The 26678-nt window shown below is 42.6% G+C and overlaps 3 protein-coding genes across 4 annotated transcripts; 1 reads left to right on the top strand and 2 right to left on the bottom strand.

Annotated features, from left to right (window-relative positions):
* The first annotated feature begins 773 nt into the window (after positions 1-773).
* Positions 774-2903, top strand: LOC102706753 (transcription factor DIVARICATA-like). Its single transcript, XM_006654426.3, has 2 exons — positions 774-1695; positions 1783-2903. Exons 1-2 carry the CDS (start codon positions 1226-1228, stop codon positions 2258-2260), a joined length of 948 nt encoding a protein of 315 aa, XP_006654489.1. The 5' UTR covers positions 774-1225; the 3' UTR covers positions 2261-2903.
* Positions 2904-11941: 9038 nt separating this feature from the next.
* LOC102708804 (beta-glucosidase BoGH3B-like) lies at positions 11942-15356 on the bottom strand. Of its 2 annotated transcripts, XM_006655306.3 has the most exons (8): positions 14922-15356; positions 14747-14837; positions 14501-14649; positions 14179-14422; positions 13938-14042; positions 13681-13863; positions 13394-13595; positions 11942-12547 (listed from the first exon to the last, which is right to left on the bottom strand). In XM_006655306.3, the coding sequence occupies exons 1-8, from the start codon at positions 15281-15283 to the stop codon at positions 12063-12065; spliced, it is 1821 nt and encodes a 606-aa protein (XP_006655369.2). In that variant the 5' UTR covers positions 15284-15356; the 3' UTR covers positions 11942-12062. The 2 variants fall into 2 exon arrangements, with proteins under 2 accessions (XP_006655369.2, XP_015692740.1); XM_015837254.2 differs by having other exon boundaries at positions 14179-14649.
* Positions 15357-22573: 7217 nt separating this feature from the next.
* Positions 22574-25290, bottom strand: LOC102706474 (coronatine-insensitive protein homolog 1b). Its single transcript, XM_006654425.3, has 3 exons — positions 24575-25290; positions 23699-24173; positions 22574-23607 (listed from the first exon to the last, which is right to left on the bottom strand). Exons 1-3 carry the CDS (start codon positions 25084-25086, stop codon positions 22810-22812), a joined length of 1785 nt encoding a protein of 594 aa, XP_006654488.3. The 5' UTR covers positions 25087-25290; the 3' UTR covers positions 22574-22809.
* Positions 25291-26678: the final 1388 nt, after the last annotated feature.

Genomic DNA, 26678 nt, shown 5'->3' with positions numbered 1-26678 from the left:
TCATCACCAGCATCTTCCCTCTGCCTGCCTCTACGAACGAACTTCATTATTATCGTCCATCAACCTCTCCTCTCTCCCTGTTGGCACCTCTTCCTCTTACCTATCGACTTTCCTGGTACACTATGTGTTCCTCCTGATCTGAGTGTGTCACCGCCCCTACATGTTTCTGCTTTAGCTCCGACGCACGAGGGAGGCTAGAGTGAAAATGGCTTTACGAGAGTATGACTCCATCTAAGGTGAGCATATAACACCAATGCGGAGGAATGGAACCACTCATCAACTCTGCTTAGTTTGTGCCTCAAAGATCTAAGGGAGCACAATAAACATGGAACAATCGATCTCTTTTGTCATGTGTTGTTTATGCAATGCACTCCTGGTATGTTGTACAGAGATGATCGTTAAAAAATTACTATCTTTGCTTTGCACTATAAAATATAATATTTACAATTATATAAAAGCTAATAAATTTTGGCACATATAAAAACATATTTTTATTGATTCATGATAAATATAGATATTTTATAATACGGAAGGGAGCTCGAATTACAAGCATGGAAAACTGGGAAGAAAAGAGAACGGCATAGGAAAACCGGATCGAAAATGCTACTAGTACCAGCACACAGGAGAAAATGGGTCGGCTGGGTCAGGGGAAATGAATGGAGGATGAATAAACAAGCCGGAACTAGCCCTCCTCCAGCATTGGGAAAAGCGGCAAGCAACGGCCAATAAAGAGACGCAACGTTGCCTGCAACTGCACAGGAAAGGCACCCAGTTTCCCTATTATTATTTCTCCAGCCTGGACCAACACCCACACGCGCAGTCGCGCACACGGGTGAGCCGAACCGAACCGAAAGAAGCCCAGACTACAGAGCTCCGCCTTGCTCCTGTGCTCTCTTCTTCTCAGCTCGCACCTCGCAGAAGGGAGAGAGCGAGGAGGAGGGAGAAGGCTTTTGTTTGTTTGGTTGAGACGCCACAAACTCCACCAAGAGCCAATCACGAACGCCTTGATTTCTTTTAAGCGGCTCTGAAGGTGGAGGCCGAATCATCTGTGGCCACTTTGGCATCTGCCGGAATCGATACCATCACCGCCGGTGCTGCATAAATACCGCCCTGCTCTGCTGCCCCCATCTCCCCCCTTCCACCTCCCCTTACTCTTCCTCCTCCTCCCAAGAACTCGCTTTTGAGAAGTAAGGTGAAATCTTGGTCGGTTGGCCGGCTCACGGAGATGATGAAGGAGTCGTACATGGAGGTGCTACCGCCGGCGCCGGCTCACTACTTCGCCGGCCAGGCGGCGGGCGGGTGGTTCTTGCAGGACCGGCGGAGCGGCGGCGGGAGCCCGTGGACGCTGGAGGAGAACAAGGTGTTCGAGCAGGCTCTGGCGGCGGTCGACCGGAACGACCCGGAGAGGTGGGAGCGGGTGGCGGAGCTGCTGCCCGGCAAGACGGTGGCTGACATCATGACGCACTACGACGACCTCGAGAACGACGTCTGCTTCATCGAGGCCGGCCTCGTGCCCTTCCCCCACTACGGCGCCGGCGGCTCCCCGTCCTCCGGGTTCACGCTCGACTGGGACGGCGGCGATGATGCTGCCGGCCTTGGGTTCAAGCGCTCCTGCTACATGGTCGGCGGCAAACGCGCGCGCGGCCCCGACCAGGAGCGCAAGAAGGGCGTGCCGTGGACAGAGGAGGAGCACAAGTAGGCCCCCCCTGCTTACCTTCAATCTTGATGGAATTGGACCAGCTGATGTTCTTGGAGCTGAATTGATGAGGTTTTCTTGTCCAGGTTGTTCTTGATGGGGCTGAAGAAGTACGGGCGAGGGGACTGGAGGAACATCTCGCGCAACTTCGTGACGAGCCGGACGCCGACGCAGGTGGCCAGCCACGCGCAGAAGTACTTCATCCGGCTCAACTCCGGCGGCAAGGACAAGCGCCGCTCCAGCATCCACGACATCACCACCGTTAACATCCCCGACGATGACCACGGCAACCCCTCGCCGTCGCCGCCGTCCGTGCTCACCGCGCACTCTTCCTCTGCCGCTGCGGCGCCGGTCATCTCGGAGCAGTTCGGCGTCCTCGTCGACAGCAAGCCTCCCCCGCCGCATCAGCTCGGCCGTGGCGCCGGGCACCACTTCGTGCCCCATCCCTACGGCCAGGTGAAGCTGGAGGCCAGCAATTCACACGTCGCCGGCCATCACGGCGGCCGCCTCGACGACTCTGTTCTGATGCAGATGCAATGCGGCCAGCTGCAGCCCCTCGGTTGACCACCTGTCCCGGAGCAGCAACCCACAACCAACTGTGAAAGCTCTCATCTTTTGGTGTGCTCGAAGACGGAGAAGCGCGCAGCTGAGTGCACTCGTGCTCTTGCTTCCAACCATCAATGGAGTTCTGAAAACGAAATGATCGCAGCAGCACGAGGACAAGTAAACAATACAGTAGCCAAGCATTGGGCTGCTGCTAATTAAGCTCCCTGCCGTGTATCCCGGAGATGAGAAGGAGAAGAACTACGAGATCGATAGAAGCAGCAGCATGTTGGACATGGCATCTCTGCACTTCGTGTCTGTGTACATAAGTCCACGCCCACGGTTAAATAATTAGTTCAACTATTGATATTTGATACTCCATTGATTATCTCCTGTGCTATGGGAGGAGGCACAGGATGAGTACCACCTAGACGCCGTTTTGTTGATGTATTAGTCAAGTTATTATTGTCATGCATGTATTATTTGGACATAGCACGTAGCAGCAGCAGCATATTGTCTGTCTGTTATTTTTTGTTAAGCCTCTTTAGTGTTCAGTGGAGGGTATTAGCATTGGTCACCCTCTCATTGACTCTTGCTTTATTAACGATGATTATGGTGATGATTGTGGTTTTTATCTGCTCTTTCCTGTCGCTTTTGAGGGAATAAAACCTGAAGCGGACGTGGTGTGCGCTAATGACTTGGGAAGCTTCCCATTGACTTTCACTTTGGCTGAGAATTTCCGTGTTACGGATTTCAAGCACCGTACTTGCTTAGCCCAAATGACACTTTATTATTAATGACCGGCCAGCTCGTGTCTGAGATCAGGCCTACATACATCCTACGCACCCGCAGTCGAGTCCAGTTGGTCACTTCCTCTCGGCCAATGGGAGCTGGCCATGGCACTCACACTGATTAGTTTAGCTGAAATGGAGGTTGTACCTTGCAAGTACCCCCAGCTGATGCTGATGGAGGTGTGGCTGTCACACAGGCAAACAGTGGCAGGGAATTGAGTTGGAGGTCCACCACGGAACCAAGCATCACATGCCCTAACACCTCTCTCATCCTCCTCCTTGTTCTCTCCTCTGTTCTTTCTTTCTCCCTTCTTTTCTACTCCAATCTAACATAACAGCCCACAGAAACACCAACGGAAGGAACGGGCACCACCACAAGGTGGGCACGGCACAGTTCGCTGCTGTTGCAGGATTCATTTCGCATGTACCACTTGCACCGGGGGCACCGCGCGCTGTGCTGCAGATCCACCCAGGAAAGTGCCATTTTTAGTGGCTCAAGGCACGCCATCGATCGGGCGTGGCGGCGCAGGGAATCGGGGGCGCCGGGGCGGCAGCTGCTTGAGCTTCCGTGGCTGGCCTGGCCGTGCGCACCGGTGAAAAAAACGGGAGATGCTTCCATGGAAAGGGCGAAGGGTGGCGCCTTTCTCCGGTGGTTGATTTGCTCAGGAAAGACGCAATCTCGGGAGAACTTCCCGGTAGTGGGACGCGGTATCTCCGCGGCTCCGGAGAGAGGGGACGAGAATCGTCTGACCAAGAGAGGGCAAGAGAGCCGCAGTACTGTCTCGTCTAAATATTCCTCCTTGAAACTGGTTCGCAAGACCGAGATCTTCTGTCATTATTAAGTTATTGCCACTGATATATGATTCCATAAAAGAATGAGATCGTAGTAGATGATCTAAATCCGTTCGGAATTAGATTGTAAACCGCAATTTCACGATTTTTTACCTCGTCGAGGCAGCTTGAATGAGTAAGATTCATGAACTTTCAAGTGGTTTTAGGTGATTTAACGGGGTTGCATTCTAATACCTCCGAATTTCTAAACCCATTGAAGTATGACTTACCCGTAATCTTTTAGCAACACTTCCTATTGATAAAAATATTTCTTGTTTCGATGGGATGGGAAATGACTTGCACCTACCCTCTTCTCTTTTTATTTATGCTTATAATTATAAGCTAAAATTTAAATTTTAAAAGTTAAATTCAGAATTGATTGTAGTGTTTTTTCTACGTAGTTTATTATCAACATTTACTTTTAGATAGTTAAAAACATAAATATAAATATCTAAAATTATTATTTAATAAGTTGTTTCTCTTATGTTTAATTTCAACGAAACAATTAGGCTGGTAATACATTTTAGCCGGTAGAAAGGACGATGGATAATACCGATGGGACAGAGGATATTTAAAGAACTCCAATTAGAGCATGATGGTTTTTTCCATTCACGTGAAAATTTGAATTCTTCTATAGAGGGTGCATTTTAGACAAGCACGATAGTTAAAGCAACAGTGGTATTAACAGAAAAAGTATATTCCTACCCAAAACCTCTTGGTCTATTTGGTTTGGAGAAATTTCATACAAAATTTGGAATAGCTGGACTGTTTCATATGGAAATCATATAAAATCCCTAGCATGAACACGAGAATAGCATAGAGCATGCACAATGTATATTGCTCAACTAGTTATTGTAGATAGCACCATAAACATAGATCTTTAGCTATTTCATTTTATGCAATGGTAAGGTTTTAAAGTGGGCTATTAGGCGAGTCCCTCGTGCATGGAGAAAGAGAGGGAGGAGAAGATAAATTATTATGACCATCGTCATGGAGGGTCGAAAGGAGTTTTCGAACATGAATAAAAAATGAATTTCATAACTCGTCTAACTGTACAATTAGTTTTTCTCATGGACGAATTTCATGGACTAATTAGGCTCAAAAGACTCGTCTCCCAGTTTCTTCTCTAACTTCTCTAACTGTACAATTAGTTTTTTATCTATATTTAATACTCCATTTAAATATCTAAATATTCGATGTGAGAAGTCATGATGCCTTATATTGTCACGTCCTGGATGCCTTAAGCCTTTGAAATCCTGTGCTCTAGTGGGGGCCCCTCTCGTTCCAAACGGTTTGATCACATTTTAAATTTGTCATCCCTGCACTATTGGCTGTCAATGGGGGCACTACTATACTGCTATTGCTATACGTAGGGCAGCTGGAGTCAATAGTAACAAATGAGCAATTTTCCTATCTTTAAAGAGTTACCATAAGATATCACTATTTTTTATATAAAATTTGATATCTTCTAGTATCTAAAATACCCAGAGATACTAAAATAGCGGTGTCTCATAAAATTACTCATTTGTTATTATTGGCTCCAGCCTATCCCTGAAGGCCAAGGACCATATGGTGGCAACTTGTAGATGTGGGGCTGCGAGTGGGCCCCCAGGGACAAACAGGCGGGCAGGAGTGAAAGATGCATGCAAATAGGCAATCCAACACAAGAAAAGTGGGCGAACGTCCTGTGCCTTTCCTGCCTTTTTTTTTCCTGAGAAAACAAAACAATTATTTGCTATCCTGGTTCTATTTTAATTTCTTTTCCTTCCTCCCTAGGAATTGACAAATGTTGGTGACTTTACATATTGGATTAGAAAACGGTAACGTAAACTTTGTCGGAGATGGAATTAAAGGGGTTAGGGATGGGGGTTTAGTTTACGCACGTGATCCAGTTGTTGCGAAACCTGAGCGGCAGATCGAGGACCTATGTTGGGTGAAAGCTGGTGGTGTCACTGCCAGTGCTGTTGAGTGATCTCGGCGTTGCCAAGCTGCCATTGGGGGGAAACTGGAGCAGGCCGCAACGCATCGGCATCACGGCGCTTTTGGGGGCGAGCAATTTTACCTTGCAACAAAAAGTATCTTGAGGTACCCGGTGCCTCGCGGTAACAAATCGTTTCTAATTATTAGATCTGACAGCACACAGCTTGATTCAATAATTAGAAATAATTTGGTACCTTGAGGTACCAGTAACTCGAGATATTTTTTTTGTTAGACAGAAACAAATCTCTTGGTGGCATCAACAAGTGTCGGCGTCCGTAAAAGCCATTGTATTGCACGAGCAAGCAAGCTAGTGTCGAGATTCCTGGTGGCTCCTCTGCAAATGGGCATATAATTGAGCCGGGACTAGAGGTAGAGGCTGGCTGCAGAGATTCGAGATTCCGTCCCCCCCTCTTCTTTCTCGCGTCGGACCACAAAGATTTGCTGCTCCCAATACAGGCAAAGCATATCAATATGGGAAGAGAGAAAAAAAAAGGTGAGCTTCACAGCTCAAAGCAAAAGAAAACGGAAAGACCGTGTCAGCACTCAACTCAACACCGGTGCACCACTAGTACAGCAAGCGTACCATACACATGTATGTACTACCTAACATCAGTTTCAAAACCCCTTCTTTTTGTTGCAATTCACATGATTTTGTTATCCTATCCAAGAACCCGTGCACTCTGATGGTTCAATTGTTTTCTGGGTTGTGTTTTTGAATTCGTGTCAGCCAAATTCGCGTTAGCAAACCCTTTTAATATAAAAACGGCGGCCACTTACATGCCTTTTTCCAAAATGTAAGGGAAAGCCCAAGTATCCACGGCTAGATTTGGTAGAAAGGTGTGTTTAGATCAGCCTAAGTAGGTATAGCTAACCCCGCACTTGGAGCTTAAAAAGCTCACGTTTTTGGCGTAGCTGACACCAGTGGGGCAGAGCTGGTCGATGCGCATGCAGTAAACAAATGTGCTTCAATACCGACCATCCTCTAACATATTACTGGGAATTATTGGACCACCGGGCAGGAAACTTGGGTGTTATTGGACCACCGGGCAGGTGTAGTTTCCCGGCAGGAGGCCGCGAGTAGTTTTTAGTTTACCTACCCCCCACTACGATCAGAATACTCTCCTCGTCCCAGCTACGTGCCTGCGTAGGCTATGGTTCACACCTTTGCTTCATCAGTAGTTCAGTACTCGTAGACGACGACAACAACAACAACTACGAGTACAAAAATACATTGTCCAAGAACATGCAAGGATGGCAGAGCGTGACATACCTGATGCGAAACGCCAAGTTGCGCACCAAACTATCGATATGGCTCAGTGAAAAAGCTGCAGAGCCAGTGTGGAGGCAGTGAAACGGGTCAGGATCAGCGGCAGCAGCCGCTTCAGCATCTCTTGATGAGCGGCAGGATGGCAACCCAGCAACAACTGAACTGACGGATGGCTGCGACGACGTACGTCATGGGTGAGATAATTAACTTTTTTGTCACTATTATATAGATCCACATATCAGTAACAATATCTGTTATCATCTAATTTAAAAAGTGGTAAAAATACCCACGAGAAGAGATGCCCGAGCGGCTGGGGCTGGGCAATCGTTATCGCCACGCCTCCCACACAGCCAGCCATTCAGTGGCGCGCAGTGGCAGGCTCCATGTCATGCGGCAGAGAAGACCAACCCCTCCTCCCCCTGCAAATTGACCGAGAGCATCTGCATTTGCTTCCCCGGTAGTACGTACCGGTGACTCCAACGCTGCATCAAGAGGCGTTCAAAACCAACAGGGCCATTCAAGCAGCAGGTAGCCATCACCGTAGGGGACGGACCACCCTCCCCAACCGCACCCATTACAATACGGTACCTGTGCAACTTTGAATCTAACAGTATGCGTATGGGTGCTCCTCTCCGTCTTCACATCGAACAATACATTTTTTTTTTCTCTCCGGCTTAATTTCTTTGGCAGGAACAGATAACACCGAGCGTGCCTGTAAATTGTAAACATGGTTGTGTCACATCTCACATGCACTGACGTTTGTGCTAAGGGAGATGGAAGAGGGACCATCGAATTATTTTACGCACAAGTTGAAACTGGAGGTGCTGCACATGCGAGAGGGGAGAGGGAAGATGGATGGCTCAATAATGGGCACATGCCACCAGATTGAAAGGAGTGAACACATGTGAAAAGAAAAACAATTGCATGTGATATATAAATGCAGGTGAAACAATACTGACTGCTACCCCTAGTTACATATCACAAGTCACTTTAGCTTTATTCTAAACCAAATCTCTTGAAATGTAATTAAGTTTGTAGAAAAACATTTTCAACCTAAAATAAATATTATAAAAATATACTTAATGATGGATTTGATTAAAATAATTTGGTTGGTAGATATTAATATATTTATATATGAACTTGGTCAAACTTAAAAAGATTTAACTAAGAACAAACTTAAAATGAAGGACGGAGTACGTTAGGCCACGTATCGTCTCACAACATTATCTTACGGCGAGATAGTTGACCTATAGTGCTGTAAGTCTAAATGTCCTCCATGTGAAAGTGAAAGAGTCAAACACATCAGAGTCTGCAAACAAAATAGGAAGAAGCCAAAATGAACAAATACTTGACAATTAGTTCATAGGATTATCAATTCTTGATGAGATGACCTAAACATTGTTTTAAGCTGTTTCTAATGATTAAAAAGGCAAAGTTGTTCAGTATGAAGGAAATAAACCATTGTAGCAACGGAGAAATATCTAGCAACTTAGATTTTTTTTTTTGGGTCAAAAAAAGCAGGCTATTAACTTGTTCCTTGCCCATCGCTAAATAGACCCTGAAGCTTATCTACTCTAGTGGCCCCTTTAATTGATGGGCGGGCATGCCATAGAAGTTTCACTTCTTGCAAAGATCTAAAGTAAATCATTACTGGACCACAGGTCAGATCATGGTGCATCTGTCTCAGGGCTTTGAACTTTCACTTGAATGAAAAAAAGAAGTGATGCTCATTCTCCTAGATTTACTCCTAGATATTCAGCATCGTACGATCATTTTGTAAATGGAATTTCGCTTTCATCAACATAATTCCTGCTTTACTGTTAGGATCCAAAATCCTTAACATTAAATCCAAATATGTGCTCACTTTATATATGCAAACAAAAGGAGGAGATTTAAGTTTTCATCAACATTTAGACCATATCTCCATCAGTTCTACTGATGAGAATTGCATGTTTTAGCCCTGGTAATCAATAGAAGATGCAAAAAAATTCGTCATCACTTATCAGAGAACCTGGCACAGGGTGATAGAAAAAAGGACTACAGTAATAGAGAAGCAAGCAGGATTACCTTGGAATTTCTCAAATGGGTTCTTTAAAAAGAAAAAAAAAGCCGTTTAGATGACCTATACAGTTAAGGTAGACAAAAGACAGTTTCTGAATCATGGATTTTGTTAATTTAATTTCACATGAACTTTCTTACAAAATCCACTCTTTGGTAAAAACAGGGGAAGAACAACACTGACCAAATAAAGCATCCAAAAGAGTTTAAACACGAGTATTTGCTTTAACATTATAAGAGCATATATGTGTTCCATGACAACTGCAAGAATCTTCACATCAATATTCTTTGAGATCCAGGATTGCCGCAATTAGATGTCAACCACAAACTGTTAGGATCCATGAAGCAGACTAACCCAATTTTCCGTGACAGAAAAGGTAGGCAGTCTTAGGTGTATTAGAGCAATCCCAGCAAATCATCTATTTCATCATCCATTCTGAAAATAAATGATTTGAAAAAGTTTCAGCAGGTAATGTATCAAATCATCTAAAAATATAGCATCATCCATATTGAAAAGAGAAACTTTAAATATATATGTTCTCTCTCATCCTTTCATATCTCAATATCCAATCATAAAAGGAGAGAGCAATAACAACATAAGAGAAGATATCTCAATATCCAATCATAAAAGGAGAGAGCAATAACAACATAAGAGAAGATGGTTACAAATATTAATAAAATATATATCGGTAATGTAATATGAATGTTTTATTGAAGCGATAACTGATATGAATAGATAATCTATTTTGGATGGTCATTTAAATGACAACTTGAACGATGAAATTTATATAAACTATTGAAAATACTCTTATGTGTAAAAAATGCATCTAAACTATCACAAACGGTAGCTTCAAATAGCAACACCTGCTTTATCGTAAAAACATTCATCAACAGAACAATGGGTCATGAATTACATTGTTAGCTGGCAAAATGTTTGATGCAAGTAAAGACATCCTTCACAGTTCACACCGTACATGTTTGATGGAAACATAAAAAATATTTACAGCAGTAAATATTGCTTTTATGTTTGAGTACGAATATCCAAGAACGGAATCAGTTGAGATACATCAGCATCACTTCAAGTCCATTCTGTAGAGTTTCCACGGTTCGACCTTCTCCTGTAATATAAAGCCAGCCGTTGGCTGGGTTCGTATCTAAAAAAAACAATTCAAGTTTATAAATGATCAGCTTGGCCAGTAAGTGCCATGGTGGACACTTGGAACTTTCAGAAAGAATGGAAAAGACAACACATCATGGTGTCCTGTTGGTAATTTATCTTCCATAATGTGATTGTACGCTTGTGGCCATTGTACAAGCTATGAACATTGTCATTCAGGCTTTCATGGAGTTATCGTTGAATTAAACCTATCTGAGGTATTTGGAGCCATCAAACATACAAATTTTGGCAAATAACATCTATATTCTGTGTGGAGTGCAGGAGTTTACATAATTTCGTAGAAAAAAATCAATATTCTACGGGAATCATGATTTTTTTTCCTGATTCCTGAATGGAGCCTAAATGTTCTCACTTTGCTTAGAAATGTATTTAACTGACTTGTGGATTGCAACTAATTACTATACTATAGAACAGCAGCAAAACCAACCATAAACAATATGAAACTCGAGCATGCTTTGATAAAAACAAAAATGTAGTCATTTCGCCCATCTGACATGTCAATGCTTCATATTATTTATTTGTAAGACAGTAAGAGGGAAAAGGATCAAAGCAGAAGCTCGAGCCTCCTTTTCCAAGTCATGAGGGTCAATAGTTCACCAAATAGTTGTCATGGCTATGAAAAAGTAGGGGAGGCAGCATAAAGGTCATCGGTTTCACAGTAAGAACCAGCATGAAACCTCTGTATATTAACCAAGTAGATCTATTCATCCATTCTCCAGCAACAGTATGCGAATCCACGGAGTACTGTTGTTGATAACACTTTCAATGCAACAGCAATGATGGTAAGCCAGAAGTGGCCAAGATTTGACCTGAATAATTAAGCATGCATCTCATTGCTATACTCAACTCCCTATACCTTAATCCTTACATTTGGCGGCCTCCGCTAAGATACCTTTCTTTTGCATGATAAAACACATTATATGGAAATCTTTGCGCACTGTTGCATTCAGGAGATCAGATCTTAAATACACAGCGATTTGTGATACATGCAGAACATGGCCCTTAGCGGTACGGCACCTAGAGAATTCGAATATATTTTTAAAACGAGCCTCCACCTAGAAGCAATACACCTTCTCACCAAAAAAGGCTGATTACTGAAGGACCTTATTTATCTGAACCATTCCTTTTCAGTGAATTGCTGCATGGATCCACTTCAATGTTCTTATATACTTATCCATGAAAATAAACTCCAAGCAGATAGATTTAGCCAAGTTCTCAGAAACATCATTCAGAGTAACCATTCTGTTTGTTGTATTCTTTCCATCAACAAACCGTGTGTAAAATGCTCCAATTTATCACCTGGAGTTTCGTCTTCTGATATACTGATCTCAGTAACAAGAATGGCCCAACCATCCTTTGGCCTTCGACACAAACTCAGTTCTAATGTATTTCCCTACCTATTGCTTTGATATACCTTCAGTACAAATTTGAATGTGTAAAACAAAAACAAAATTCTTAAGGCAAATAAGCAAGATAAATCGAAACACAAACATTATATGAAATTTAACTGTCAATGTAGATAAGTAATCAAAAGATTAACTAAATCCTCTAGAGAAATATAAGAATCAAGCTTTAAAAGCCTTGCGCCACACCCACAATACTGCAACATGGCATTATTTCTCTTTTACATTATTCAAATAGTCAACTGGTACAGCATATGTAAAATTCTTATAATGATTCAAATGTATAACCAAACCAAACAGTATCTTCTGCTAAAACTTAATCACATTGGAACATTTTCAACCCATAACCAAAAGGGAATAATGGATTATAGCTAGCATCTCTAGCACTCATAGGCAATTGATCAGTGGACCTAAACCAAGTCACAGGCAATGTACCCAAAAAATCATGATCCCCAAAGAGGCAATCGGTAACTCCCATACCCTCAGTTCCAGGTAGCCAGGCAGCAACAAGAGCATATATCTTGTCCAGAACATGGGGTTCAATAACCAAGGGTCTTCCAGATATAACCACGACTAAGGTAGGAATTTTAGTAGCAATACAAGAAATAAGGTCAGAACCGTTAAATGGAATGCTAAGGTCCGTTCTATCTCCCAACCATTCGGCGTATGGGACCTCACCAACCACAACAATTGCATAGGAAAACTCCCCAGTTTCAACTGTGGCTTCTGTTGGGCATTCCTCATACACAACTTCAGTATCCGCTCCCGCAGATTCCTTTATAGCCTCCAATATGGTTGTACCTGTTGTTTTAGATTGAATATATAGATGCTTTTAAAAATGGTATTGAGTGCACTTAGCTTCTTTGATATAAAGAATCTAGGTTTTGTTGTTCTTTAATTCCAAGGAAGATGGTGGTGCATCCGTGCATCTTAAAAAGCAAAATATTTTTGTCATACATCCCAGCCATATGCATCCTACCAGTTCAAGTGGACTGTAAACTATCAGTAACAGACTAGCAACTACCTTTTTCAGGTCAAAAAAGAAAAAGACAATCATCACAGCTTCAAATGAGAAACAACTGCTCAGTACCAAGATCATTCTAACATTTTGCAGGGTATAATCTGTGCATATAGTTCTTTCTTTTTTTTCAACCGCTATATGATAATATATAGTAATCAGAAAGTAGTAACTACACCTCAAAATAGTTTTTTCTGCTTCCGGAGAGGACAGTAGAGCTACAGCAATATGAAAGTATGCAAATTATTGTGCTATCAAATCAAAGTACCAAGCACTGGTACCGTAGAGAATAGCACATATTCTAACATTTTTACTACTTTCTAATTACTACATATTATCGTATAGCGGTTGAAAAGAAAGAAAGAACTATATGCACAGATTATACCCTGCAAAATGTTAGAATATGTGCAGGAGAGCTACAGCAGTATGAAAGTATGAAAATTATTGTGCTATCAAATCAAAGTACCAAGCACTGGTACCGTAGAGAATAGCACATATATACATATCATGTCGAATACAACATTGGCCAATGGTACAAAAAAACAGTATGAAGTATTAAAATGACCAGCATAAATAATTCATAAGTATACAAAATATATATTATAGCTGGTTATCTGATTAGTGCTTACCATCAGTGATTCTTCCACTGTCTCCATGCCAAGTTATTGTCCACCCACCACATTGATATCCAATATTGTCAGCATGTGTTCCTGCTACAAGTATTCTTTTTGCGTTTTTGGCCAATGGAAGGAATGGTTCCTTCTGATTCTTGCCATTTTTTAAAAGTACCAAAGACTTCCGAACAGCCTCACGTGCCAACAAACGATGCTCCTAAAAGGTCAACATGCGCACATACATGGTTGGAGACATCCAATCAAACAGAAGAACAAAGAGAACATTTAAACATGCATTCCACCTTACAACCAATTACGTCTAGTAGGGATGGATCTGATAATGGATGCTCGAAAACTCCGGATATGAACTTAACCCTCAAAATCCGCTCAACCGCATCATCAATCCGTGGCATTGGTATCTCCCCTGCCTCCACCAAGAAAACAAGATCTTCCAAAAACTTCTCAAATCTGAAAGGTACCATAATCTGTAGATTATTCAACAAATGCAACAAAAAAACTGGACAATATGTTTCATATGACCACTTAACTAAATAAATACCATATCCATTCCTGCATTAATGGACTGTGCAATGCAGTAGCGATAATCAGATCCTCTGGGCTCACAGAGCCTGTCAATACCCTCCCAATCTGACACCACAAAACCCTGAAACAAGACCATAAACATGTTAATTCACAACGATGACCTAAGGGTACATGATAATGCCAACCAACTTTCATAAATCAGAATCTCCTTTTTTTTCAATAAACAAGTAAACAATTTTCATAGTGTCCAGTAGTACCTTGAAGCCTAACTTTCCCTTTAAAACATCTGTCAGCAAATAGCAGCTTGCATGCAATGGTTCCCCATTCCATTGAGAGTAGGATGCCATAACCGTTGCCACACCTTGAGCTATACAATCAAGGTAAGGTCTCATATGGATCCCTTCCAAATCTTCAGGTGAGCAAATGGTGTTTCCTTCATTGACCCCCTTGTCCGTGCCACCATCCCCTACGAAATGCTTGGCACAAGCAAGCACATTCTCCCTGCAAACCGCATAGACGCATTTACACAAACAGGTTGTGGGTATACAAAAAGCGCATTGAATCTCACTGCTTAAGTACCTAAGGGATGAGAGAAACGGGTAGCAATGAGGGTGATCAGCCGGTGGCTGCCCCTGCAGGCCGGCGACAATGGTGGTCAACGAGCGCACGACCTCTGGGTCCTCGCTGTAGCACTCGTAGCATCTCCCCCACCTCGGATCCCCACAAACCTGTCAGGCATTACGGCACCAGAACGAACGCGCATCAACAAGAGATCCCAAACAAAACGCCACCAGTTTATCTGGGTTGTTTTCGAGTTGTACTCACGGCGACGCAGGGTGCGAAGGTCCAGTGGATGCCGGTAGCGCGGATCTCGAGCGCCGTCGCCTCACCGATCTTACGCGCGAGCTCCGCGTCCCTGGGAAGCCAAAGGCGTACGGATAAATTGGACCGTCAAACCAACCGAACATCAGAAAAGGGAGAACATGGCGAGGCGATTAACCTGCTTGCGCCGAGGCCGACGTTGTGGGGGAAGATGGTCGCGCCGTAGACGTTGTTGTGGCCGTGGACGGCGTCGGTGCCGTAGAGGATGGGGACGGCGAGGCGGGAGGAGAGGGCGTGGCGCTGCATGTCGTCGACCATGCGGGCCCATTCAGCGGCGGAGGCGCGGGGGAGGGGGGCGCTCCCGCCCCCGTTGAGGACGCTGCCGACGCCGAGCTCCGCGAGGGCGCGCGGCGACGCGACGGTGCGCTCGATCTGGGCCATCTGCGCCGCCTTCTCCCGCAGCGTCATGCGGCCCAGCAGGTCCCGCACCCGCGCCTCCACCGGTGCCGCCGCGTCCTTGTACAGCGCCGCGGCGGCCATGGCGGAAGACGAAGAAGCGGCTGGACTCGCGAGAGGAACGAAGGCAAGGCGTGTGGCAGTGTGTGTGTGAGTGTGCGTGGGTTTGCGTTTGCTTGCCTCGCGCCTCCTGGGGATTTCCGTTTTAAAACCACACCTATCCATGGGCTTAGTTATTTTATGGGCCACACCGCGTGCCACACGAGACGTGACACGTCCACAAGAGCCGCATTATCGTGGATTATGACCGTGTGACACATTACTCTATCGCTCCCTCCGTAAAAAAAGAACTTTTTGTTTTTTTAAGCATTTAACAATCCGTTTTATTTTTAAAAAAATTTAAAAAATTTTAAAAAAATTAGTCACACATAAAATATTATTCATATTTTATCATCTAATAAAAATAAAATTATTAATCATAAAATGTTATGAATAAGACAAATAGTTAAACATTGTATTTAAGATTAATTTATTTTGGGACGGAGGGAGTAGAGTGGAGTATATATATTAATATATGACAAGCTCAGTGGTTCCTGTCTTATCGAGGCACGCAAACAAATTCAGTGGGACTAGTAGGAAAATGAGACGAATTATGCTCCCGCAAAAAAAAAAGAAACGAATTGATTCGGAGCACAACACAAACTAAAATGCAGTAACTATTAAAAAACAGGACATAATTCGGAATTCGCCTTCCATTGTAGAACAGCGTCATCAGCCGTGTCAAAGGATACATGTACAGTCCAATTTAAGAAACTTTGTCGAACATGAGTTCTTTTTATTGATAAAAGATAAAAAGGTATTTAATTTTTTATAGTTATTTAATGTTATAAACAATAAAATTAACTATAGAATTTTAAATCTACTCTATAAAGCTAAGATAATAAACTTCCATATAAAACTTTTTATATACCATTTAGGCTGTGTTCGGCCCCCAGTTTAGATAACTTATCTCCCTTGTTTTCCACGCGCACATTTCCCAAACTGCTAAACAGTATATTTTTTGCAAAAATTTTCTATAAAAAAGTTTTTTAAAAAATCATATTAATCTATTTTATATTTTTTAATAATTAATAATTAATTAATCCTGTATTAATCTATTACTGCGTTTTTCGCGCGGGCTAAGTTATCTTACCAACGTTTCAAAAGAACGTGGCCTTGGTAGTCCATGTAACATACACGTAAAAAATATGGAATAATTTAAGCCCAAAAGAGCGCACCCTAGTGTATCTTTCTATTGATTAGAAACAGTGTGTAACAAATGTGCTAGACTAAAGTTGCTTTGCATACCTATGGACTACAACTCTTGTGCACCTATTCATCGACGCACTGGAGTAGTTTGACATGTACTACAATGGAGGATGGCTAGTACACGGGGATATGTATAAGATGTTGTTTGTTGTCCGCACAACCATCCAAGCATTGATGTAAAAATGCTACCGAGCTAGGCCCACGAGAAACAACGCGAGTTTCACTCCCTGACCAAGCCAAGCTCCTACAAGCGCGTGTACACATGGGTACAGTCACAGGGAGCGAGCACGTGCAGGAGACGAGAGGGGTTTGCGCTGATCACCATCTTCATCGGCCGGCTGGCTCTCTACCACCTAAATTGATTGACCACCACTGCTTTTCCATCGCAACGATCCGTCGACCAATGTCTCTCCATCCAACAGTTGACTATCCGTCACTAGATATAACCGCCACAACAGCCGCCTTCACATCTTCCTCACTGGTCACCACCGCCTCCACCTTTTCCTTGCCCTTCTTCATCGGATGTTGTCGCATTGGATCCACCGTCTTCACCGGCAGCACCTACAACTCCGATGGTCGAGAACTCCCAACCACCTGATTTGACCGCTACAGCAACGGTAAGCGACCTTGTAGCCTGCGGGCAAGCGGTGAGATGCTATAGCCCGACAATGAGCCCATTAAGCCACCCCCTTGTCTTTTTTTTTTCTTTTGCTCTTTTTCCTTTTGGTTTCTTTCACTTATCTATATGGTATAAATATGCAATAATGGTTTTACCGTTCATGGATATATGGATATGAATTCGTATTAAAAAGTGATCTTATTGGTCTAGCTACATTATATTAGAAATGTGTAGGTTTTATTATAGTTTAGGGTAGTGTTGACTTAATAATATTTCAATGCATGATGGTTGGGGTAATCTCACCATCCAAATAGAGAGTACATCAAACCAAACACAATCTCGCACTTACAAGATTTCACATTCAACCAACCAAACAACATCTCATCTAAGTCAGGCTCAAGTCAACTAATACATACAGCCACACACGCCCCCTTTTACACCTCACTAGCTATGTTAGGATCATACAAATAACCAAACATACCATATAAGACATGCATCGATTTGTTACAATATGTTTAGAAACTAGAGACTAGGCATATCCAAACACTGATCCAGGTAGGGCTTCGAGCCAAGCTTGAAAAGAGCCCGGCCAAAAAACCCTACCCAAGCCCAATAATTTACAATAAGACAAAGCCTGGGCCCGACCTAACCCCAGGCTTTCTCAGCCTTTTCATAATTATTGTGGTTTGCTAGGCTTTTAGGCTACAATAGGTAGGCTTGAGCCTAGCTAATGGTCGGTCATATGGGTTAGGCTTTTTTGGGGCGGACCAGATCCTGTTTAGATAGGCTTACTATATACTATATTGTCCATCGTATCGTTGGTAGGGTGTTTATCAACCGCAATAGTAACATGGTTACATTCTGATAACCACAGTAACCCCCAAAACACATGAGAATATCATGACAAGTCATATTCCAAATTTGAACTTCTTGCAGCTGTCTGTGTTACCAGTATGAGATACCATATAGACACGTGCTTAACTTGGCTAGAGTGCCACAAACATAATCCTACATGGCAGAGGAAGTAAATGTATATGGATATGGAAATGTACACATTCTGATCCGGGTATGATTCTAACTACTTGCCTGTTTATCCCAAGGAGTGCACACAATCCTACTCGGTTCCTAATAAGAATGTTCGTATAGTATCCATACATATCTCCCTAACTATACTTGAACAAGGGGCAAACGTGGTCACAAATACAAAACCCCAGCAGGGTGAACATAAGCAAATTCAAGCGGACGCAACATGAGGGGCAACAACCAACACACAAGCCACACCATGCCAAGACTCTAGAAGCTAACTTGTCAAGATCAATTACATACAACCTTATCGACTTTGTCAGCATATATTTATAGGGTAGTCTACCCGATATGTAGTTTCAAGTCTTGTATTTATGTACATCTCATCAATATCATATAAGCTCCCCTAAACATGCCCCTTATCACTAGCTAGACCCTATATCTTGAAATATCATAGTCAAATTTCCGTTCAACGATAGTAGTAATACAATGGTTACCTATATAAAATTTATAAAAAACTAAAATTAAAAAAGGAATGAATAAAAAATGTGAATATCTCTAGAAAAACAATGAAATAATGTATAATTTTTTCTATATTTTTACACTTAAACAAAGTAGAAATCATATCCCAAACCATCTCTTATTGTTCAATTTTTTTCCAATTTCGATGGATCTCCAATATATGAAGTAAATTTTGTGCTCTCTATGAAATTCATTCACCAAATGGCTGTAGAAATTAGGCACTAATAGAATTTTTAAGACATTCTTTATCTTTTTCAAATTTAAAGTCAAACAAAATTTATCAAAGCATATCGACAATTATCTTACCGAAACCCACAGTAACCTTGGCGATTACTCTGTTAGGGTGAACCCTGCCACGAAGCAATCTTAACATTTTAAATGAGGTAACCCACAAGGATAGATAAATGGTACAGGATATGCTACTCAATTGGGCCTAGCCATTGCTTTGGAAGCTGAGTTATGTAGGTCATGTTGGTTTCACCTTAGGACTATTGAGTGTCTATAAATACTTTTAGATAGAGTAGTTTTTTTTTAAAAAAAAGGGTATATCATCATAGAGTAGTACTAGAGTATCAGGAACTCTAAGTAATTCTTTGCCGGATTATTCGAAAAGGAATATTGAACAATCCAAATTCTTTGGATTATTGGAATAGCTCAGAAAATTCTTACCAAGCTTTTCAGCTAATCAGATTCGGAGGCAGATCAGATTGGATATTATTTGGTTCTTTTTCATTCTTATGTCTGATCAGAAATCAGGACAGTATATTTTATATTCTAAATACAAACGTACATGTCACAGTGTGGTATATAGGTTTACCATCCGTGAAAAGATACATGGAGTTATCATATTTCTTGTTGTAAAATCTTAATGCCCCTAAATAATAGGTATTTGAATGTACTAAGAATTTAATACCTCTAGGTATTTCCTCGACTACGTAGAATTTCTCATATATATAACATTTCCACTTTTGCTATTGATCAAACGTTTAACTTTTTGTTCTTTCATCAAACACGCGAGCAATGCATAGGGGCTAGGGGATTTCTTTTCTACTATTAGGGTGAGTTCTTTTGGAGAAAAACAAGCTAAACCAATTTCCTCATGTAAAACGAGTTAATATGGTTTCAAAACAAATATATATATATATATAATCATATGTTAATGACTTATCTCATTTTGTATGAGTAAACTAGTTCGGCGAACTCACCTAGACATGTAACCGTTTTTTTTTTCAATAATAGCAACATCAACAAAAGTTATAAAGATAACAACGATTTTTCACAACTAAATGCCTTTTTTTTGCAACATGAAGGTCCTCAATGGTAGTTGAAAATAAAGAGTCTTTGTCATGCTTCGATTTGTCTTCCCCCTTCTTTTTTCAAAGTATCGCTTTCGTTTGATATAATATTTTGAGTAAAATAAAGAAGATTACCGCAATACAAGGGCACGTACTTTAACCTTTACCTCATGTTTAGTCAATGCTTATCTCCATCCAAGTATCAAACTTTCTCTTCAAACATGTGAACGAAACATAAACTCACTTTGCAAAATCACATGAATTTTGTGAACCGTTTGAGTAACCAAAAAATGGCTCAACTATGGAGGCGCCTATGTTTCGGCATAAATTTTGTAAGGTTCATCGGTGGCCAAACATGCTTCAGTTGGCATGCTTGGAGGTGATCAGCTCTGGAAAATGGTTCCAACCTGCACGTCCACACATCCTGTCAGCTCGGTTATTGTTGTTCGCGAAATTGGGGGTGATAGTGATGCATCACTGCGGCCACGTTCGGCCATAAAAGTTTTTTCAAAAACATCATATTGAATTTTTGGACATCTAAATAAAGCATTAAACGTATTACGTAGTTATGGAAGAAATCTTAAGACGAATTTTTTTGACTAATTAGTCCATAATTAGCCATAAGTGCTATAGTAACAAATATACGCTAATGACGGCGTAATTAGGTTCAAAAGATTCATCTCGCGGTTTCCAGGCGAGCTGTAAAATCGTTTTTTCATTCGTGTCTAAAAACACATTCCGACATCCGATCAAACGTTCGATGTGATATTTCCACCAAAAAATTTGCCATCTAAACACCCCCAAAGTTAACTAAGCCCTCTTTATTTTTTTACGCGCACGCTTCCTGAACGGATAAACTGTATATTTTTTTAAAAAAATCTATAGGAAAGTTGTTTTAAAAAACGTATTAATTTATTTTATATTTTTTAATAATTAATAATTAATTAGTCATGTACTATCTATTACTACGTTTTACGTGCCAGATATAAGTTAACTTATGCCCCTCCATGCCAAACAGGGCCTGCATCCCATAGCTGAAGCCTGAAAAATGTCAAGGTATAGTATTTATGCTACTCCAGTTCAGTTGCAAGCTGTAACCATGTGGGCTGCACAGGTGAGCTTGCTCGATCAGGCCATGGATGTCTTCGGATCTCACTCGCTTGCTTGTCCTGGACTGATGCGTAGCCACGTGGGGAGACTGTTTCAAGGTAGAAACCCAGTACAGTAGCGTGGCCCAACTAGTGGACGCGTACGCATTTTTTTCTCTCCCTGATATCTTTCACCGCACAATTACGATTTTCTTAATGAAGTCCTACCTAGAGTACTAGTAGATCATACGACGGAGGGAGTAGATTATACGAACATGCAGCCGAGTGGCTGTAGCCTGTGTGGTGTGCATGCATAGACGGTCGCGCCTACCTCGGAAATTTGTGGCGACCGACGGTCGATGACACGGCCGAGCACAGTTTTTCTCGACGAGGTCGGTTTCGATGCCCCCAACTTGTTATTTAGCTAGACGCAGACACCGTCCTACGCTTTTTGTTTGCTACAGTCCCATCGTACCGTCGGATTCCATCTTTTTGTTTTTCTTAAGTTTATATATCAAAATTTAAATTTTTAATCTTAAATTTAAAGTTGATTTTAAGGGTTTTTTTACTAAAGTTTATTTTTTAGCCTTGATTTTTAGGTCACTTATAATACGTATTTTATTCACAAATTATTTTTTTCTTTATATATGCCGTTTGATTTTTTTTTCTCATAAGAAACCAGACAATCCCCTTTATTCCGGTGATGTGCTTATCGCGTTCATGGTGTAGTGACTCTGCTTATGGTTTGATTTACCATGAGAGGCCACATTCGCGAGGGGCCCTGGCATGATGGCAGAATGCCAGAATCATTTTGTGGCCTTGGTTTCCAGCTAAGAAATGTCCCATTGTAAATTGTAAACTTGCAATTGTCGACTGTGCAATACTGCCATTGCTACTGCTCCCATATGCACCACCATTTATAGCCAGAATTCTTTAACAGGGGATGCGGATCATATGATTATCTTCCCACAGAACGGTTCATAGGCCATACAGTTAGCTCATACTCCCTCCGTTCAAAAAAAATATATAAGCATTGCTAGCATTTAAATCTTATTCTAAAGCATAAATATTACTATCAATATTCACAATACTATTTATTTCACCAATCATTTTTTATTCAAAATTCTCCCAATTTTATTCCACATCTATCCTCCCACCCTTATCCATTCATCGTTATCAAATAACACTATAGTCTTTTATTCTCAACATTAATCTCTCTTAAACAACCTACAAATATCAATATTTTGGGAAATCTCATATGTTATGCAATATGCCACTCACCAAATGACAGGTTTGAGCAATTATGTAAGACAAACAAGGTCTTCAAAACCAGAACCAGCAAAGGTTGAAACAACATTCTCAGCACATACAGTATCATGCAACAGGCAACTCACCTGATAATCTTCCCCTACAGTCTGGGACCATTTATGTACAAGGAGCAAGATCTTAGTAGGACTGCTAAAACCAGGTATTCTTATACCTCCAATGGTACATTTCAGGACAGGGGACTAGGGGAGCATGAGCAAGCAAGTAGTGTCACAGCGTGTTTATTAGTATACATCTTCCTAGGATTAGATAGTAGTACAGGGAAAATAGCAGTGCTTATTCCAGTACATCTCAGCTACCAGTAGCTTATTACGGTACATAGCAGCTAGCCATCTAGACCCATACAATAACCACATATCGACAAGCGTATCACCCAAAAAAGGCAAGAACGTAGCAGAGCAGAGAGATACCCGCTTTGCGTATTTACAGTCACACAGGATACAGAGGAACCACAGATTGTGGGCAGTCCGACCTCTTCCCAGCAAGGGAGTAGTATGCAAGTATCTGAGCTTGACTATCTACACAGGGTTCACCGTCTTCCTTCACATTCTCAGAACTGGGAGGTGTAAATTCTATGTTCCAGAAGGGCCTGGCCATGAGCATGAGATCACGACCAGTTTGAGAGGCTTTGTAGCCCTGCACCCATACGTATCTCAGTGAAGGCATACTCCGAATGGCGAGAGCTAAAGCTTGCTCACTGAAGCAGCAACTTCTTAGCTCAAGCTTCCGCAGGTTCACACACCCCAATGCAAACCGGATTAGACCATCATCTGTTTCCCCAACATTACCCAGAAGCATGTATTGGATGGTTCCACTGTACTGTCCAATATAACCAAGGCCTGCATCTGAAAGTCCCCCTGGTCTCAAGTATAGAGCAAACCGCCGAAGTTTGGTGCAACCCCTCAGTAGTGCACGTACACCATTGTCCAATGGCAAATCTGTTATCATCTCTTCTCTATCAAGTAGGACAAGCCGGAAGTCACACAGATTTTTGCAGAAAGTCCCAATAGACTCCAGGGCCCCATTTGTGATATCAGATACATAGGCAGCTATGTATTCCAGCTCACGGCATCCTACAGCTACTGCTGTCAACCCAACTTGAGAAACTCCCCCTTGTTCTTCTTGCAAACCTGGATCATCATCCCCTCGCTCAACTCTGAGCCTTTGTAGCTTCTTGCATGTGTCTGCAACAACCCCTAATCCTCTATCACCAATCACATTCCTCACCTGTAGAGTGCATTTACAGTTTTGGTTACGATGAAAACGATTAACTAATCAATTGAATATCTTTATGATGTACATATAATAGAGACATTACCGCAAGAACTAGTAAGTTGGGACATTTTGCAATGAGCTGACAGTGATCTTCAGTGGTGAGGAAAGTGTACTGCAAGTCCAGTTTTTTTAGTATTGCAGAGAAAGGGAAGATGATGGGCACCTCGTTTGTTCCCATGTACGTAAGTCCTAAGGAGCACATCCTTGAAGGAAATTTAACATTTCCATACTTAGTGAGTTCCCCTTGCTCAATGAATGCCCCTCCAGCAAACTCTTGCAATGATTTGGCCATCCGGAAAAACCCAATTAAATCTGTAAAGTCACAGTCACTGATCTTCAATGAAATTAGTGACTTGCAATTCTTTGCAAGAAGCTCTAGATCATCTGGCACCACTGTGAGCTCGGTCATGTGGAAGTTCAATGTCACCAGAACAGGATTGTTGATAGCAAGGTCATGCAGCCATTCAGTACCTTTATCAGCAATTATGCATTCCTCCAGAAACAATGTTCTAAGTGATCTGTGGAATTCAGTGCAACATGTAAGTGAATTGATCTCATCACGCTATTACCATTGAGCTAAAGCACGACAAATAGAGTTGTTGTAGAATAATTAAGTGGCTAAAGTAAAACAAAGGTAACTCATGAGCGCTAAATAGTCATAATTGAACTGTAAACATGCAGATCTCGACGCACTTTCTGGAAAAAAAATTTACCCAGTTAACATGAAAAATCTACTCGCGGGAACTGATGCTTAGCTCGGTGCTTATCCACTACACCACTCCTGGGCATCAATCAAACAGCGTCCAGTTCTCCACCTAGTCGCTATCTGCCAAATCCGGTAATCCCCAACCCCAATCCGAGCTTGCCTCTCCCACTCCCAGATCAGAACAAAAGGGAGTTGCGACAGCAATTTCAGTACCTGCAGGAACGTGCGACGAGGCGGAGGGCGTCGGTGGAGAAGTCGGAGCACTTGTCGAGCTTGAGTTCCTGCAGCATGTGTCCGCGGGCGCGGACGAGCGCGGCGAGGTCGTTGTCTGTGACGACCATGCGGCGCAGGTGGAGCGCCTTGAGGCACTCGAGCGGCGCGGCGAGCTCGGCGACCCAGGGGCGGGCGTACGCGCCCCAGTCGTCGGGGATGAGCCCGTACATGGCGGCGCGGGGCTTCCCCTTCACGGCGAGCGACTCGAGCCGCGGGAACCGCGCCAGCAGGCGCGCGGGCGACGCCGCGTAGCAGAAGTGCACGGTGACGTGCTTCCGCGTGAGGGCGTCGATGCGGTGCCACCGTCGGCACACGAGCGACGCCGCCTCCCTGTCGCGCGGGTCCTCGACGTACCCCAGCACCAGGTGCAGCGCCTCCTCGGGGACGCCGCCCGCGCCGCCGAAGCTCATCGCGCGGTCCAACCGCCGCGGCTCAGGTGCCTCCCCGCCCATCGATCCGGCCACTCCCAGCGACGGATCAACCAAACCAGCTCCTCGCTCTACCTACGCCCCCAGCTCCGCGCCGGCTCGCGGAGGATCTGGCCGGGGGAGGCGCGCGGGCATGGGGGATTATTGGAGATGGCGCTCTCTGCTGCTGCTGGTGCTGGTGCTGAGAGGCGAGGAGAGAATTATTGGAGGGAGAAGGGGTGGAGAGGAGGAGGGGGAGATGGTGATGGGGATTTGGGGAGGGGGGAGGGGGGAGGGGGCGGGCGTTTACTTCTGCGCGATCCAGCTGGGGATGCTGCGCCACGTCGGCACGGGGTCGGGCGGGTAAATTGCTCGGTGCACACACGGCACTCGCACGCAGGGCGTGGGCCGCCCCTGTCCCCCCCCCCCCCCCCCCCCCCCCCTAGCCTTTGTGATGGGGCCTGTTGGATGTGTAGCGGTGGTAGTACCATGTGAGCGTTTGTTGAAGGCTCAAGTTGCTCATTAGTATTACCTTCACTTCAGATCACCCTGGAGTAAAGTAACATCGGTTATGCATGTGGTATTGTAGTGCTAATGACTTTGTTAGTGTCCATTTTGAGTCTTACTCGTACATTTATAGTACAGAGAAGGCATGATTTTGGCTGTACCTTTAGGGAAAAAATTTCTTGAAAGTTGATCACATTTTGTCTCGTCTAATATTTGAATTTAGTTGATGTGACTTTTTAGTGCATGTTTTGTCACCCATGTTTTTTGTGTCTGTTTTAGTTATAATTCAAAATTTAAATTTTCAACCTTAAATTTATAGTTGATTTTAGGGCTTTTTACCTATGTTTATTTTCTAGCTTAGCTTTTAGATTGTTAAAAATACGTACATTAGAGAAAGATGCAACTGACTATTAGAGTTTACTAGTTAATAGTTAATGTACTATTTTAAAAAAGTAATGCTATGTGTATTTATGTAGTTGACGGAGATAGCTTTTAAGACAATTATATAGTTGAGGTGATTGTATTACTTGGTTGGGGCTTCTTCACTGTCAAGTATAGTAACTTCAGCTGATTGTAGCTAGATATGCATTCATGCAAAGAAAGCACCGTATATGTATGGTGCTAGAGAATCAGACGCCATGCTTTATAACAATCTATGTTGATCAATTTCTTCATTTTAGCTGAAAAGTGTTGGCGACGTAGTGTAAATACATATTTCGATTTATTCTTAACTAATCCCGTTCACTTGTATGATTAGGAATGAGAAAAACATGAGATTAATAGGAATACATCTATATAAGAAAGGATTGAAAAACATAGTAAAAACACCGGAATGGTCGTTTGATTAGACAAAAAAAAACACATTTTAAAGAGAGCACCCATAAAAGGAATTTTTCTATGAGCTTAGACCTATTGTTAAAATTCAAACAAAAAATCCATGGGATTATACATTCCGTAGGAAATATTCCTATATGATTGGAGCTAGTCCCGTAAGATTCCTACATTTTTCCTTCAAATCAAACGGGCTTAACGGAATAAATAGGTGACACTTCTAGCTTTTATGTTTAGCAATTGAGCCAAGGTTTTCACAAGTATCCTTTTTGTCATGTTCATTTTACCATGTCATTTGA

Source organism: Oryza brachyantha, chromosome 5 (genome assembly GCF_000231095.2).
Source record: "Oryza brachyantha chromosome 5, ObraRS2, whole genome shotgun sequence".
Taxonomy (NCBI): domain Eukaryota; kingdom Viridiplantae; phylum Streptophyta; class Magnoliopsida; order Poales; family Poaceae; genus Oryza; species Oryza brachyantha.
The sequence above is the reverse complement of the archived record's forward strand: the minus strand, read 5'-3'. Positions and strand labels throughout refer to the sequence as shown.